The sequence below is a fragment of the Chrysemys picta genome, chromosome 17 (assembly GCF_011386835.1).
Source record: "Chrysemys picta bellii isolate R12L10 chromosome 17, ASM1138683v2, whole genome shotgun sequence".
Lineage (NCBI taxonomy): Eukaryota > Metazoa > Chordata > Testudines > Emydidae > Chrysemys > Chrysemys picta.
The window spans coordinates 25,347,734-25,360,708 of NC_088807.1; the positions used below are offsets into that span (position 1 = coordinate 25,347,734).

The 12,975-nt window shown below is 70.7% G+C and overlaps 1 protein-coding gene across 2 annotated transcripts; it reads left to right on the top strand.

Moving 5' to 3' along the window:
- Positions 1–210: 210 nt before the first annotated feature.
- LOC101952359 (lysine-specific demethylase 5C) lies at positions 211–12,549 on the top strand. Of its 2 annotated transcripts, XM_065571556.1 has the most exons (23): positions 211–375; positions 813–947; positions 1,624–1,747; positions 1,822–2,006; positions 2,318–2,476; positions 2,714–2,833; positions 3,146–3,304; positions 3,640–3,821; positions 4,047–4,209; positions 4,668–4,787; positions 4,940–5,134; positions 5,219–5,400; positions 5,822–5,946; positions 6,766–6,913; positions 7,027–7,123; positions 7,357–7,715; positions 7,948–8,086; positions 8,238–8,417; positions 8,803–8,943; positions 10,103–10,160; positions 10,531–10,730; positions 11,782–11,976; positions 12,181–12,549. In XM_065571556.1, the coding sequence occupies exons 1-23, from the start codon at positions 349–351 to the stop codon at positions 12,187–12,189; spliced, it is 3,402 nt and encodes a 1,133-aa protein (XP_065427628.1). In that variant the 5' UTR covers positions 211–348; the 3' UTR covers positions 12,190–12,549. The 2 variants fall into 2 exon arrangements, with proteins under 2 accessions (XP_065427628.1, XP_065427629.1); XM_065571557.1 differs by lacking the exons at positions 10,103–10,160; positions 10,531–10,730; positions 11,782–11,976; positions 12,181–12,549 and adding an exon at positions 9,368–9,748.
- The last annotated feature ends 426 nt before the right edge of the window (positions 12,550–12,975 follow it).

Below are 12,975 nucleotides of genomic sequence, written 5' to 3' on the forward strand. Positions count from 1 at the left end.
CGCACCGGGGGGATTCGGGGGAGGGGGCCGGCAGCACTGGGAGGATCTGTGGGTCGGGAAAGGGGGCCGGCTGCACCGGGGGGATCCGTGGGTCGGGGGAGGGAGCAGGCCGCACCGGGGGGATTCAGGGGAGGGGGCCGGCCGCACCGGGGGGATCTGTGCGTCGGGGGAGGGGGCCGGCGGCTCAGGGATCTCTCCCCCCAGGTGGTGCTGGAGGAGGGGGGCTACGAGGCCATCTGCAGGGACCGGCGGTGGGCTCGTGTGGCCCAGCGTCTCGCCTACCCCTCTGGCAAGAACATCGGCTCCCTGCTGCGCTCCCACTACGAACGCATCATCTACCCCTACGAGATGTACCAGTCGGGGGCCAACCTGGTGGTGAGGGGGGCTGGGGCTGGCCTATTGGCGGGGGTGGGCAGGGCGCCTGGGTTCTCTCTTCTGGGAGGGGAGTAGGGTCTAGTGGTTAGCGAGGTGGAGGGAGGGTGGCTGGGAGCCAGGATGCCTGGGTTCTCTCCCAGGTCGGGGAGGGGAGTGGGGGCTAGTGGTTAGCGAGGGTGGGCGGCTGGGAGCCAGGATGCCTGGGTTCTCTCCCAGCTCGGGGAGGGGGAGTGGGGGCTAGTGGTTAGCGAGGGTGGGGGAGGGTGGGCGGCTGGGAGCCAGGATGCCTGGGTTCTCTCCCAGCTCTAGGAGGGGATCTGTGCCAGGCTCTGTGGTGCCAGGCCCCAGGAAAATCGCCCTGGCCGTGCCAGCATCTGGTGCCACCATCCCCCCTATGGCTGGGGGACCGATGGGGTGCTAACCCCCCGTCTCTCCAGCAGTGTGATGCCCGACCCTTCGACAGCGAGGAGAAGGACAAGGAGTACAAGCCCCACAGCATCCCCCTGCGCCAGTCCGTGCAACCCTCCAAGTTCAACAGCTATGGGCGCCGGGCCAAGCGGCTGCAGCAGGAGGTGAGTGGCCCCCCCTCTGGCCGGCCCCCCGGCCCCGCAGGTCTGGGGCAGGAGCCAGGACGCCTGGGTTCTCTGGCAGGGCAATGGGGTCCAGTTGTTAGAGCGGGGTGGGGGGCTAGGGCTCCTGGGTTCTCCTGGTACCTGTAAACTTGCAGGTGGTGTTATGACCCACTCGCCCCCCACTCCTCTCCTAGAGCCAGGGGGAGAACCCAGGCGTCCTGGCTCCCAGGTTGCCCCTCCCCCTCTAACCAGTAGGCCCCACTCCCCCCCAGAGAACCCAAGATTCCTGGCTCCCTGCTCCGCTTCTCTTTGTACCTGTTTGCCAGCAGCTGGGGGGGTTTGTCCATCCTGGCTGCAAATTCAGGGCGACCCCTCAGTGCCCCCCCCCCAGCACATCGCTGAGGCCAGCGCCCCCCACCCCCATTTTCGTGCCCTTTTGCAGGAGTCCAAGGCCTGCCCCGAACCTGCCAGCCCCTCGCCTCTGGTAGCTGAGCAAGCGCCCGCGGCCTGGGGACCGTTCCTGGCATCTGTCCAGACGCCCTGCCTCACTCTCTCTGTGCCCCCCCCAGCCTGAGTGGGACCGCACCTCCCAGCAGGCCCTGCTCCAGCCCAGTGCATTGTGGGATAGCTCATGCCCCCCCCCCCCGCCCCCACTGACTCTGCCCCGCCCCCGCAGCCGGAGCCCACGGAGGAGGACATCGAGAAGAACCCGGAGCTGAAGAAGCTGCAGATTTACGGGGCCGGCCCCAAGATGCTGGGCCTGGGGCTGGTGGCCAAGGACAAGACCCTGCGGAAGAAAGGTGAGGGGGGGGCCCGGCCTGGCGGCGAGGGGGGGGGGGGCCCGGCCTGTGCTGACTCCTCTCCTTCCCCCCAGACAAGGAGGGCCCCGAGTGCCCCCCCACGGTGGTGGTGAAGGAGGAGCCCCCCGGGGTGGATCCCCGGCCGGAGCCGGCGTCGCCCCGCCCCTTCCTGGAGGTGAAGGAGGAGCTGCGGCACAGCCCGGAGCCCTGCACCAAGATGACCATGCGTCTGCGCCGCAGCCACGGCAACACGCAGTTCGTAAGTGGGGGGGGCGGGGACCCCCGAGCTGGCCAGGCCCCTGAGGCGGGACCCCCCCGAGGCAGCCAGGACCCTGGGCCGGGCCCCTGGGCTGGGACCCCCGAGGTGATCGGGCCCTCCTGAGCCAAACGGGCCCCTGGGCTGGGACCCCTGACCTGACTGGGCTGCACCCTGACTCCTGAGCAGGCGGGGGCCCCCGAGCTGACCGGGCGTCTCTGCATCCGTGACCCTGAACGCGCCCCCTGAGCCAGCCCGTGCCTGCCCCGCGGCAGGTGGGAGCTGGTGCCCCCTGACGCCCCCCTGCCCTGCAGATCGACTCGTACGTGTGCCGGATCTGCGCCCGCGGGGACGAGGACGACAAGCTGCTGCTGTGTGACGGCTGTGACGACAACTACCACATCTTCTGCCTGCTGCCCCCCCTGCCCGAGATCCCCAAGGGAGTCTGGCGCTGCCCCAAATGCGTCATGGCGGTGAGCGGGGGGGGCTGGGCTCCTGGGGCTGATCGGGGGGGTGGGGTGGGCGGAACCGGGTTGGCTGGGCCCCCGGGGCTGCTCCTTGGGCAGGGGGGACCTGGCTGGCTGGGCCCCTGGGGCTGAGGGGGTCAGGGGGACGGCCTGGCTTCCCCAGCTGCAGGCCCTTGGCCCCGTGAGTCTCCGTGGGGGTCCCTGCCCCCCGGCCCTGACACTCCCCTCCCCTCCCCCCGGCAGGAGTGCAAGCGCCCCCCAGAGGCGTTCGGCTTCGAGCAGGCCACGCGGGAGTACACGCTGCAGAGCTTTGGGGAGATGGCCGACGCCTTCAAGGCCGACTACTTCAACATGCCCGTCCACGTGAGTGCCCCCATGGGCGCCCGGACACCAGGGTTCTCTGCTGGCTCTGGGAGGGGAGTGGGGACTGGTGGTTAGAGCAGGGGGGGGCTGGGAGCCCGGACGCCTGGGTTCTCTGCTGGTTCTGGGAGGGGAGTGGGGTCTAGTGGTTAGAGCAGGGGGGGGGGCTGGGAGCCAGGACTCCTGGGTTCTCTCCCAGCTCTGGGAGGGGAGTGGGGTCTAGTGGTCAGGGCTGGGGGGGGGAGGGCTGGGAGCCCGGATGCCTGGCTCCGGGCTGTGGCTCTGTGCCCGTGCCCACCCTTGCCCCCCCGGCAGATGGTGCCCACGGAGCTGGTGGAGAAGGAGTTCTGGCGTCTGGTGAACAGCATCGAGGAGGACGTGACGGTGGAGTACGGCGCCGACATCCACTCCAAGGAGTTCGGCAGCGGCTTCCCCATCAGCGACAGCAAGCGGAGGCTGTGCCCCGAGGAGGAGGTGGGGACCCCCAGCCAGCCCCTAACCCGCCTTTCCCACCCTCAGAGCCCTGCAGGCCCTGCCCCATTCCCTGACCCTCAGCCAGCTGCCGTCCCCTAGAGGGGCCTGTGCCCCATTCCCTGCCCCCCTGAACTGCCCTGGGGCCAGATGAGAGCCGATGCTCCCTAGAGGGGACAGACGCCATGCCCCCTTCCCCATCCCCTCAGCCAGCCAGCGCCCCCTAGAGGGGCCAGGCCCTGTGTCCCATTTCCCACCCCCTGAGTCAGCCGGCGCCCCCTAGAGGGGACAGATCCCCTAGTGGCAGTGGGGAGTTCTGACTCCCCCTCTCCCGGCAGGAGTACGCGGCCAGTGGCTGGAACCTGAACGTGATGCCGGTCCTGCAGCAGTCGGTTCTGTGCCACATCAACGCCGACATCTCAGGCATGAAGGTGCCCTGGCTCTACGTGGGCATGGTCTTCTCCGCCTTCTGCTGGCACATCGAGGACCACTGGAGCTACTCCATCAACTACCTCCACTGGTGGGGCCCTTGGCTGGGGCGGGGGGCGGAGAATGGGGGGAGCGGAATTGGGGGTAACTTGCGGGTTGGCGGCTCCCCCCTGACCCCAAGGCACTGTCCCCAGGGGCGAGCCCAAGACGTGGTATGGAGTGGGATGTGGGGTTGGCGGCTGCCCCCCTAACTCCGTGCTCTCCCGGGAGGGGATGTGGGGTTTGCGGCTCCCCCCTGACCCCGCGCTCTCCCCAGGGGCGAGCCCAAGACGTGGTACGGGGTGCCGTCGTTCGCGGCCGAGCACCTGGAGGACGTGATGAAGAAGCTCACCCCGGAGCTGTTCGAGAGCCAGCCGGACCTGCTGCACCAGCTCGTCACCCTCATGAACCCCAACACCCTCATGGCCCACGGTGTGCCGGTGAGTGCCCCGCCCCCTGCGCTGCCCCGGCCCCGCCCCCCCATGTTGCACCAGCTCGTCACCCTCATGGGCCATGGCGTGCCGGTGACTGCCCGGCCACGCTGCCCCATCCATGCCCCCTCTGCCACACCGGGCACGCCCCCTGCGCTGGCCTGGCCACACCCCCACGCTGCACCAGCTCGTCACCCTCATGGGCCATGGCATGCCGGTGAATGCCCCCGCCTCCTGCGCTGCCCCGGCCCCGCCCCTTTTGCCACCCACTTGCTGCCCTGGCCACTTCCGCTTCCCTCCTGCGGCCAGGCCCCCACTGCCTGCCTGCGTCTTGGCACCCCCCACTGTGAGCCGGGCCCCCGCTGTGTTCCTGCTTTAGCCATGCCCAGCCTCGCCCCTCAGCGCCGCTCCCCTCACCTTGCTCCCAACCCGCCCTTCCCACTCACTGCCCCCTCCCGGCCCCACAGGTCGTCCGGACCAATCAGTGTGCGGGAGAGTTTGTCATCACCTTCCCCCGGGCCTATCACAGCGGCTTCAACCAGGGCTACAACTTCGCTGAAGCTGTGAACTTCTGCACTGCTGACTGGGTGAGTGCGCCCGGACGCCTGGGTTCTCTCCCAGCTCTGGGAGGGGAGTGGGGTCTAGTGGTTAGAGCGGGGGGTGGGGGGGTTGGGAGCCTGGACGCCTGGGTTCCCATGATGACGAGCCCAGACTCCTGGGTCCCTCCCTACTTCTGCAGCTGCCAGCCGGGCGCCAGTGCATCGAGCATTACCGCCGCCTGCGCCGCTACTGCGTCTTCTCGCACGAGGAGCTGATCTGCAAGATGGCCGCCTGCCCCGAGAAGCTCGACCTCAACCTGGCGGCCGCCGTGCACAAGGAGATGTTCATCCTGGTGCAGGAGGAGCGCAAGCTGCGCAAGGCCCTGCTGGACAAGGTGGGGGGCGTGGGGGCAGGGCTGGGGGGCGCGGGGGCAGGGCTGGGGGGTGCAGGATCCGTGCTTATCCCTCTCCCCGCCCAGGGGGTGACGGAGGCAGAGCGCGAGGCCTTCGAGCTGCTCCCCGACGATGAGCGCCAGTGCGACAAGTGCAAGACGACGTGTTTCCTCTCGGCGCTGGCCTGTTACGACTGCCCCGCCCGCCTGGTCTGCCTCTACCACATCCACGACCTCTGCAAGTGCCCCAGCAGCCGCCAGTACCTCAGGTGGGCCACGGGGGACCCAGGAGTCCGGGATCCCAGTCCCCGGCCGGCCACGGGACCCAGGAGTCCGGGATCCCAGCCCCCAGATGGCCACGGGACCCGGGAATCCGGGATCCCTGCCCCGGGCCCTCCTCTGGCCGGTCATGAGACCTAGGCCCTCCCCCAGCTGCCACGGGACCCAGGAGTCCGGGATCCCAGCCCCGGACCTTCCTCGGGCCGGTCATGAGACCTAGGCCCTCCCCCAGCTGCCACGGGACCCAGGAGTCCAGGATCCCAGACCCAGGTCCTCCTCCAGCCGGCCACGGGACTGAGGAGTCTGGGATCCCAGCCCCAGGACCTCCCCCAGGTGCCATGGGACCCAGGAGTCCGGGCCCAAGTGGTACTTGGGGCTCCCCGCACGGCCCGGCTGACCCTGTGCCCGCAGGTACCGCTACACGCTGGACGAGCTCCCGGCCATGCTGCACAAGCTGAAGGTTCGGGCCGAGTCCTTCGACACCTGGGCCAACAAGGTCCGAATCGCCCTGGAGGTGGAGGATGGGCGCAAGAGGAGTAAGCGCCTGTCGGACGCCTGGGTTCCCTGTGGGGGGAAAGAGTGGGGTCTGAACCCACCCACGGGCCCCTTTTCCCCCCCCACCTGAGTGCCGGCTTGTGCCCCACTCCCAGCCCTTCCCCACCTCCCCGAGCTGGGGAGAGAACCCAGGAGTCCTGGCTGCCAGCCCCCCCTGCTCTAACCACCAGCCCCACTCCCCTCCCCAAGCTGGGACGAGAAGCCAGGAGTCCTGGCTACCAGCCCCCCCCTGCTCTAACCACCAGCCCCCACTCCCCCCCCAGGCTGGGAGAGAACCCAGGAGTCCTGGCTCCAAGCCGCCCCAACTCTAACCACTAGCCCCCACTCCCCTCCCTGAGCTGGGAGAGAACCCAGGAGTCCTGGCTCCCAGCCCCCCTGCTCTAACCACCAGCCCCCACTCCCCCCCCAGGCTGGGAGAGAACCCAGGAGTCCTGGCTCCAAGCCGCCCCAACTCTAACCACTAGCCCCCACTCCCCTCCCTGAGCTGGGAGAGAACCCAGGAGTCCTGGCTCCCAGCCCCCCTGCTCTAACCACCAGCCCCCACTCCCCCCAGGCTGGGAGAGAACCCACGAGTCCTGGCTCCAAGCCGCCCCAACTCTAACCACTAGCCCCCACTCCCCTCCCTGAGCCGGGGAGAGCCCAGGAGTCCTGGCTCCCAGCCCCCACTCCCCCCTAGGCTGGGAGAGAACCCAGGAGTCCGGGCTCCCAGCCCCCACTCCCCTCCCTGAGCTGGGGAGAGCCCAGGAGTCCTGGCTCCCAGCTGCCGGCAGGGAGGGAGCCTGAGCCGTGTCTCGTTGCAGCGCTGGAGGAGCTGCGGGCGCTGGAGTCGGAGGCCCGCGAGCGCAAGTTCCCCGACAACGAGCTGCTGCATCGGCTGAAGAGCTGCCTGGCGGAGGCCGAGCACTGCGTCTCCGACGCCCTGGGGCTCATCAGCGGCCTGGAGACCGGGTGAGTGGGGGCTGGGCGGGGAGCTGGGCCGGCGGGCTTCCTGACCCCTCCCGTTCCTGGACCCCCCGGTGGCGGGCAGTTCCCCAGGCTAACCCGGCGCCCCTCTTGCCCAGGGTGCCCGCCGTGCTGCTGTCGCTGGAGGAGCTGCGCGCCTTCCTGGAGCGCATGAGCAGCGTGCCCTGTGTCATGCACCAGCTGGCCGACGTGCAGGTGAGCGGGGCACCGTGCCAGGCGGGCATGGGCCGCGGGGGGCAGGGCCTGGCTGGGGAGCTGGGTTGGGGGTACCTGGGGCCAGCCCCGCCCTGACTCCCTCCCCCCTGCCCCCACAGGTGGTGCTGGAGCGGGCAGGGTGGGGAGATGGGGCTGGGGGGGGGGGCTACGCAAGGGCGGGGCTGGGGGGGGGTGCCCAGCCCCACCCTGACTCTCTTCCCCTCCCCCCGCAGGCGGTGCTGGAGCGGGCGCTGGCGTTCCAGGAGGAGGCGCAGGAGGCCCTGCGGGGGCTGCCCGCCAGCGCGGCCCAGCTGCAGGGGCTGGTGGCGCGGGGGGCGCGCTTGGGCGTGGCCGTGCCCGAGACGCGCCAGCTGGAGCGCCAGGTGCAGCAGGCGGCCTGGCTGGAGGAGGTGAAGCGGGCGCTGCGCTCGCCCCGCGAGCGGGTGCCCCTGGCCCTGGTGCGGGGCCTGGCCCAGGCCGGCGCCACCGTGGCCCCCAGCCCGGCTGTGGAGAAGGCCCGAGCCGAGCTGCAGGAGCTGCTGACCATCGCCCAGCGCTGGGAGGAGAAGGCCCATCTCTGCCTTGAGGCCAGGTGAGGGGCCCCGGACGCCTGGGTTCTCTCCCCGGCTCTGGGAAGGGAGTGGGGCTGGGAGCCCGGATGCCTGGGTTCTCTCCCTGGCTCTGGTTGGGGGAGGGGGGCTGGTGATTAGAGCAGGGCGGGGCTGGGAGCCCGGATGCCTGGGTTCTCTCCCTGGCTCTGTGGGGGAGGGGGGCTGGTGATCGGAGCCGGGGGACCTGAGCCGTCCGTCCCCCCCCTCCCCCAGGCAGAAGCACCCCCCGGCCACGCTGGAAGCCATCATCAAGGAGGCGGAGAACGTCCCCGTGCACCTGCCCAACATCCTGGCCCTGAAGGAGGCGCTGGCCAAAGCCCGGGCCTGGATCGCCGACGTGGAGGAGATCCAGGTGAGCCATGGGGGGTGTGGGAGGGGGTTTCTGGGGGATCTTGGGAGACCAGGTGCTTGGGGCTGTGGGGGTGGGGCTCGGGGGGGGATGGCAGGGTGAAGCTGGGGCCTGTGGGGGGAGGCGCTGACCTTTTTCCCCCCCCCCTCCCCAGAACGGGGATCACTACCCCTGCCTGGACGACCTGGAGGGGCTGGTGGCCGTGGGCCGGGACCTGCCGGTGCGGCTGGAGGAGCTGCGCCAGCTGGAGGTGCAGGTGGGCACGGCGCACTCCTGGCGTGAGAAGGCCTCCAAGACCTTCCTCAAGAAGAACTCCTGCTACACCCTGCTGGAGGTGCGTGGGGGGTCTGCGGCTCCTGGGGGCAGTGGGGCATTGGGTGGGGAGGCTCTGGGTCCCATGGGGCAGTCTGGGGCTGTGAGGGGGGCTGTAGGTCCTGGGGCGCAGTGGGGGGCTGTAGGTCTCAAGGGGCAGTCTGGAGCTCTGGGTGGGGCTGTATGTCCCATGGGGCAGCGGGCAGGGGGGCTGTGGGTCCCAGGGGGCAGCGGGCAGGGGGGCTGTAGGTCCCATGGGGCAGAGGGCAGTGTTGGGGCTGTGAGCCCCATGTGGTGGCTGTGAGGAGGGTCGTAGGTCCTTGGGAGGGGCAATGGGCAGGGGGGGCTGTGGGCCCTATGGGGAGGGGGGGCACGGAAGGCAGAGCCCAACCCCCCCTGCCCCCCAGGTACTGTGCCCCTGCGCGGATGCCGGCGCGGCCAGCCCCAAGCGCACCAAGTGGCGGCGGGAGCCGGAGCTCGGCCTCTACAAGTCGGACACCGAGAGCCTGGGGCTATCGGCTCAGGACCTGCGGGACCCTGGCTCTGTGGTGAGTGGGCAGCTGTGGGGCCTGGCCCCTCCGGGGGGCAGGGAATGGGGCACGGGGCCTGTCCTCTCTAGGGGCACCAGGAGAGACATTGGGGTGAGCTGGCAGGGGAGTGGGAGGGGGCGGGGGGGAAAGGAGGGGAGGTTGGGGGGTTGGTGGGGAGCTGGGGGGGCATGGGAAAGGTTGGGGGGCAGGGAAGGAAAGGTGAGACAGGCTGGCAGAGGGGCTGGCCCCTCTGGCATAGGGGGGCGGCAGCGGTCAGGGAAGAAAAGGGGAGGCTGACCCTGCTGGCATGGGGGGCCGGCAGCGGGCAGGGAAGGAAAGTGGAGGCTGGCAGGAGGGCTGGCCCTGCTGCCATGGGGGGGCTGGCAGCGGGAGCGGCAGGCTGCTCCCCCGCCCACACTGAGCGCCCTCCCGGTCCCGGCAGATCGTGGCGTTCAAGGAGGGCGAGCAGAAGGAGAAGGAGGGCATCCTGCGGCTGCGCCGTGCCAACGCGCTGAAGCCCGGCCCGCCGGCGCCTGGCCCCCCCTCCTGCGTGTGCGGCCAGCCGCCCGGGCCCGGCATGCTGCGCTGCGAGCTCTGCCGCGACTGGTTCCACGCTCCCTGCGTGGCCTGGCCCCGCCTGGGCGCCCAGAAGCCCTCGCCCGCCTGGTGGGAGTGGGATGCCAAGTTCCTGTGCCCACTGTGCCAGCGCTCCCGCCGCCCGCGCCTCGAGACCATCCTGGCCCTGCTGGTGGCCCTTGCAGAAGCTGCCCGTGCGGCTGCCCGAGGGCGAGGCCCTGCAGTGACCTGACGGAGCGCGCCATCACCTGGCAGGACCGCGCCCGCCAGCTGCTGGCCTCGCCCGAGCTGGCCGGGCCCCTGGAGCGCCTGGCGGCCTTGCGCCAGCGGCTGCACGGGGACGCCGGCGCCCTGCGGGGAGACCAGCCGGAACGAGCAGCCCAAGGTGAGGGGGGCGCTTGCCCCAGGCAGTTGGTGCCCGGCACTGGGTGGAGGTGGGTCCCCATTAGAATCGGCCTTTGCTCCACCCCAGAGTTGGCCGATCTCAGCGAGGGATCCCCAGGCACCAGACCCCCTAGATTTGGGTCCCTGGGGTGGGGATGGGGGGGGGCATGTGCCTGTCTCACCGCTCTGCCCCTTCTCCCCCCCCTCCTCCCTGCAGCTCTCCCTTGAGAACGGGGACACCACGCCACCGGAGAAGATGTGCCCCTTCACCTCTGGTAACGTGCCCCACGTTTTCTCTGCGCCGGGGGTGGGGGGGGGGGCAGGGGCTGGCACCGAATGTGCCGGACAGAGGGAACGATTTAGTGTGGGGGGTAGCAACTGGCACTGAAGGAGCAGTGGGGGGGCAGGGGCTGGCACCAAGGGTGCTGTGGAAGGTGGGGGGCAGGGGCTGGCACCGAGGGTGCGGTGTGGGGCACGGAGGGGGACAAAGGAAGGGATTTACTGGGGGGGGGGCGGGGGCTGGCACCGAGGGTGCGGTGTGGGACAGGGCAGAGGGAGGGATGGGGCGTTGGCTGGCACCGAGGCTGCAGTGGGGATTGCAGGCTGGGCCCATCCCCCCTCACCGCCCCGTTCCCCCCCCCCCAGACCTGGAGGCGCTGGGCACGGCGCTGGCGCGGCTGCAGGGCCCAGTGCTGGAGCTGCCTGAGGGGCCGCGGCGGGCGCTGGAGGAGCTGCTCCTGGAGGGCGACCTGCTGGAGGTGACGCTGGACGAGGGGCAGAGCCTCTGGAGGCTGCTGCAGGCCGCCCGGGCGCCCCCCGTCGACACCTTCCGCCACCTGCTGGAGGTGAGGGCAGGGGGTGGCAGAGCTGGGGGGGGAGCTGTGGGTCGGGTCACCAGTGAGGGTCACCGGCAGGGCTGTGGGTCGGGCGTGAGGGGCACCGGCAGGGCTGGGGGGCGGGGGGCTGTGGGTAGAGAGGGGAACTGACAGGGCTGGGCGGGGCAGTGGGTCAGGCACCGGCAGGGCTGGGGGGCGGGGGGCTGTGGGTAGAGAGTATGGGGAACTGACGGGGCTGGGCGGGGCAGTGGGTCAGGCACCGGCAGGGCTGGGGGGCAGGGGCTGAGGGTTGGGACTCAGGGGCACCGGCAGGGCTGGGTGGAGGGGGGCTGAGGGTCTCTGGCAGGGCTGGGTGGAGGGGGACTGAGGGGCTCTGGCAGGGCTGGGGGGAGGGGGGCTGAGGGGCTCTGGCAGGGCTGAGGGTCGGGACTGAGGGGCTCTGGCAGGGCTGGGGGTCGGGACGCTGAGGGTCGGGACTGAGGGGCTCGGGCAGGGCTGGGGGTCGGGACGCTGAGGGTCGGGACTGAGGGGCTCCGGCAGGGCTGGGGGGAGGGGGGCTGAGGGTCGGGACTGAGGGGCACCGGCAGGGCTGGGGGGAGGGGGGCTGAGGGTCGGGACTGAGGGGCTCTGGCAGGGCTGAGGGTCGGGACTGAGGGGCTTGGGCAGGGCTGGGGGTCGGGACGCTGAGGGTCGGGACTGAGGGGCACCGGCAGGGCTGGGTGGAGGGGGGCTGAGGGTCGGGACTGAGGGGCACCGGCAGGGCTGGGTGGAGGGGGGCTGAGGGTCGGGACTGAGGGGCTCGGGCAGGGCTGGGGGTCGGGACGCTGAGGGTCGGGACTGAGGGGCACCGGCAGGGCTGGGTGGAGGGGGGCTGAGGGTCGGGACTGAGGGGCACCGGCAGGGCTGGGTGGAGGGGGGCTGAGGGTCGGGACTGAGGGGCTCCGGCAGGGCTGGGGGGAGGGGGGCTGAGGGTCGGGACTGAGGGGCTCCGGCAGGGCTGGGGGGAGTTGCGGGGCTGCAGGGGGGGCCCCATCCCGCTGACATGTCCTGTCGCCCCCAGCTGGAGCAGGCGGAGCGGCGCGGGGCCCGGGCGCGGGGCCGGGATGCTGAGCGGCGCCGGAAGCGCCGGGCCGAGCGGGGGGAGCTGCCCCCCCTACCGAAGGAGGAGTTAGAGCCAAAGAGGAGCCGGGAGAGCGAGCCCCCCGATGTGGCCCCCCCTGGGGCCGGCACCGACTACAGCCAGAACGGCGTTGGGGTGAGATTTGGGGTGCTATGGGGGCCCCTAGGGCTGGGGGAGGGCGTGGGAGGGGGTTCTGGTTGCCATGGGGGGCCCTGGAGCTGGGCGGAGGAGGCTGGGGGCCCCGTCTGACTGCCTGGGTTGAAATCCGCTGACCATATGGGGGGGGCTCCGTGGGGTCCCCCCACCCTCGCTAACACCCCTCCCCTGTTGTCCCCACAGCAGTTGTGACGCCGGCCCCCTCCTCCGGACCGGACGGCTGACGTGATGGCGCCCTGACTGGTGGGGGGGGGGGCAGGGGGTGTAGCTGACCCCCCCCAGGACGCTCCCTGCCGGGGACCCCGGCCCGGACTCTGCCCAGTGATGTAATTATTTTACGTTATCCTTCCTTTTGTATCATGGATACCTCGGTGCAGAGACTGGGAGTGGGGGGGCCAGGGGGCGCCGCCCCCCCAGAACTGTGCCCCTCCGGATTCACCATGGACGTCTCGGGGACCCCTGAGATACCAGCACAGCCAGATCGGCCGGACCAGCGCCCCCCACTGGTTGGACTGACTCTGGGGGGACAGATTCCTCCCCCCCACACACACACACACTGCAGCCCTGCCCCCCCCTCCCCGGAGCTGCACAGCTGCCTCTCCAGCCCTGGATGGGTTTTTTATAGGAATTGGGGGAACCACTTTGGGGTTTTTCGGGGGGTGGTGAGGGGGGCGGCAGGGCTGGGGGGGGGTGGAACCTGGTCTGTTTCCAGCCCGCCCCATGACACCCCTTAGGGGCCCCAGCCCTGACACTAAACCTCTCTCTGTCTCTTTTTAGTGTTCCTATCACTGTCTATGGGGGGGCGGGTGGGGGGGGCGTTATTGTATTATGATTTTTTTATTATTATTAAACTTTGGAGGCTAATGGAGCTGTTTGCGGGGGTCCCGGGGGGGGGGCCCAGAGCTGGCTGCATCTCGGCGCCTCATCCCTGTGCTGTGTTATATTGGGCTGTTCCCCAGCTGCTCCACCCCAGAGCTG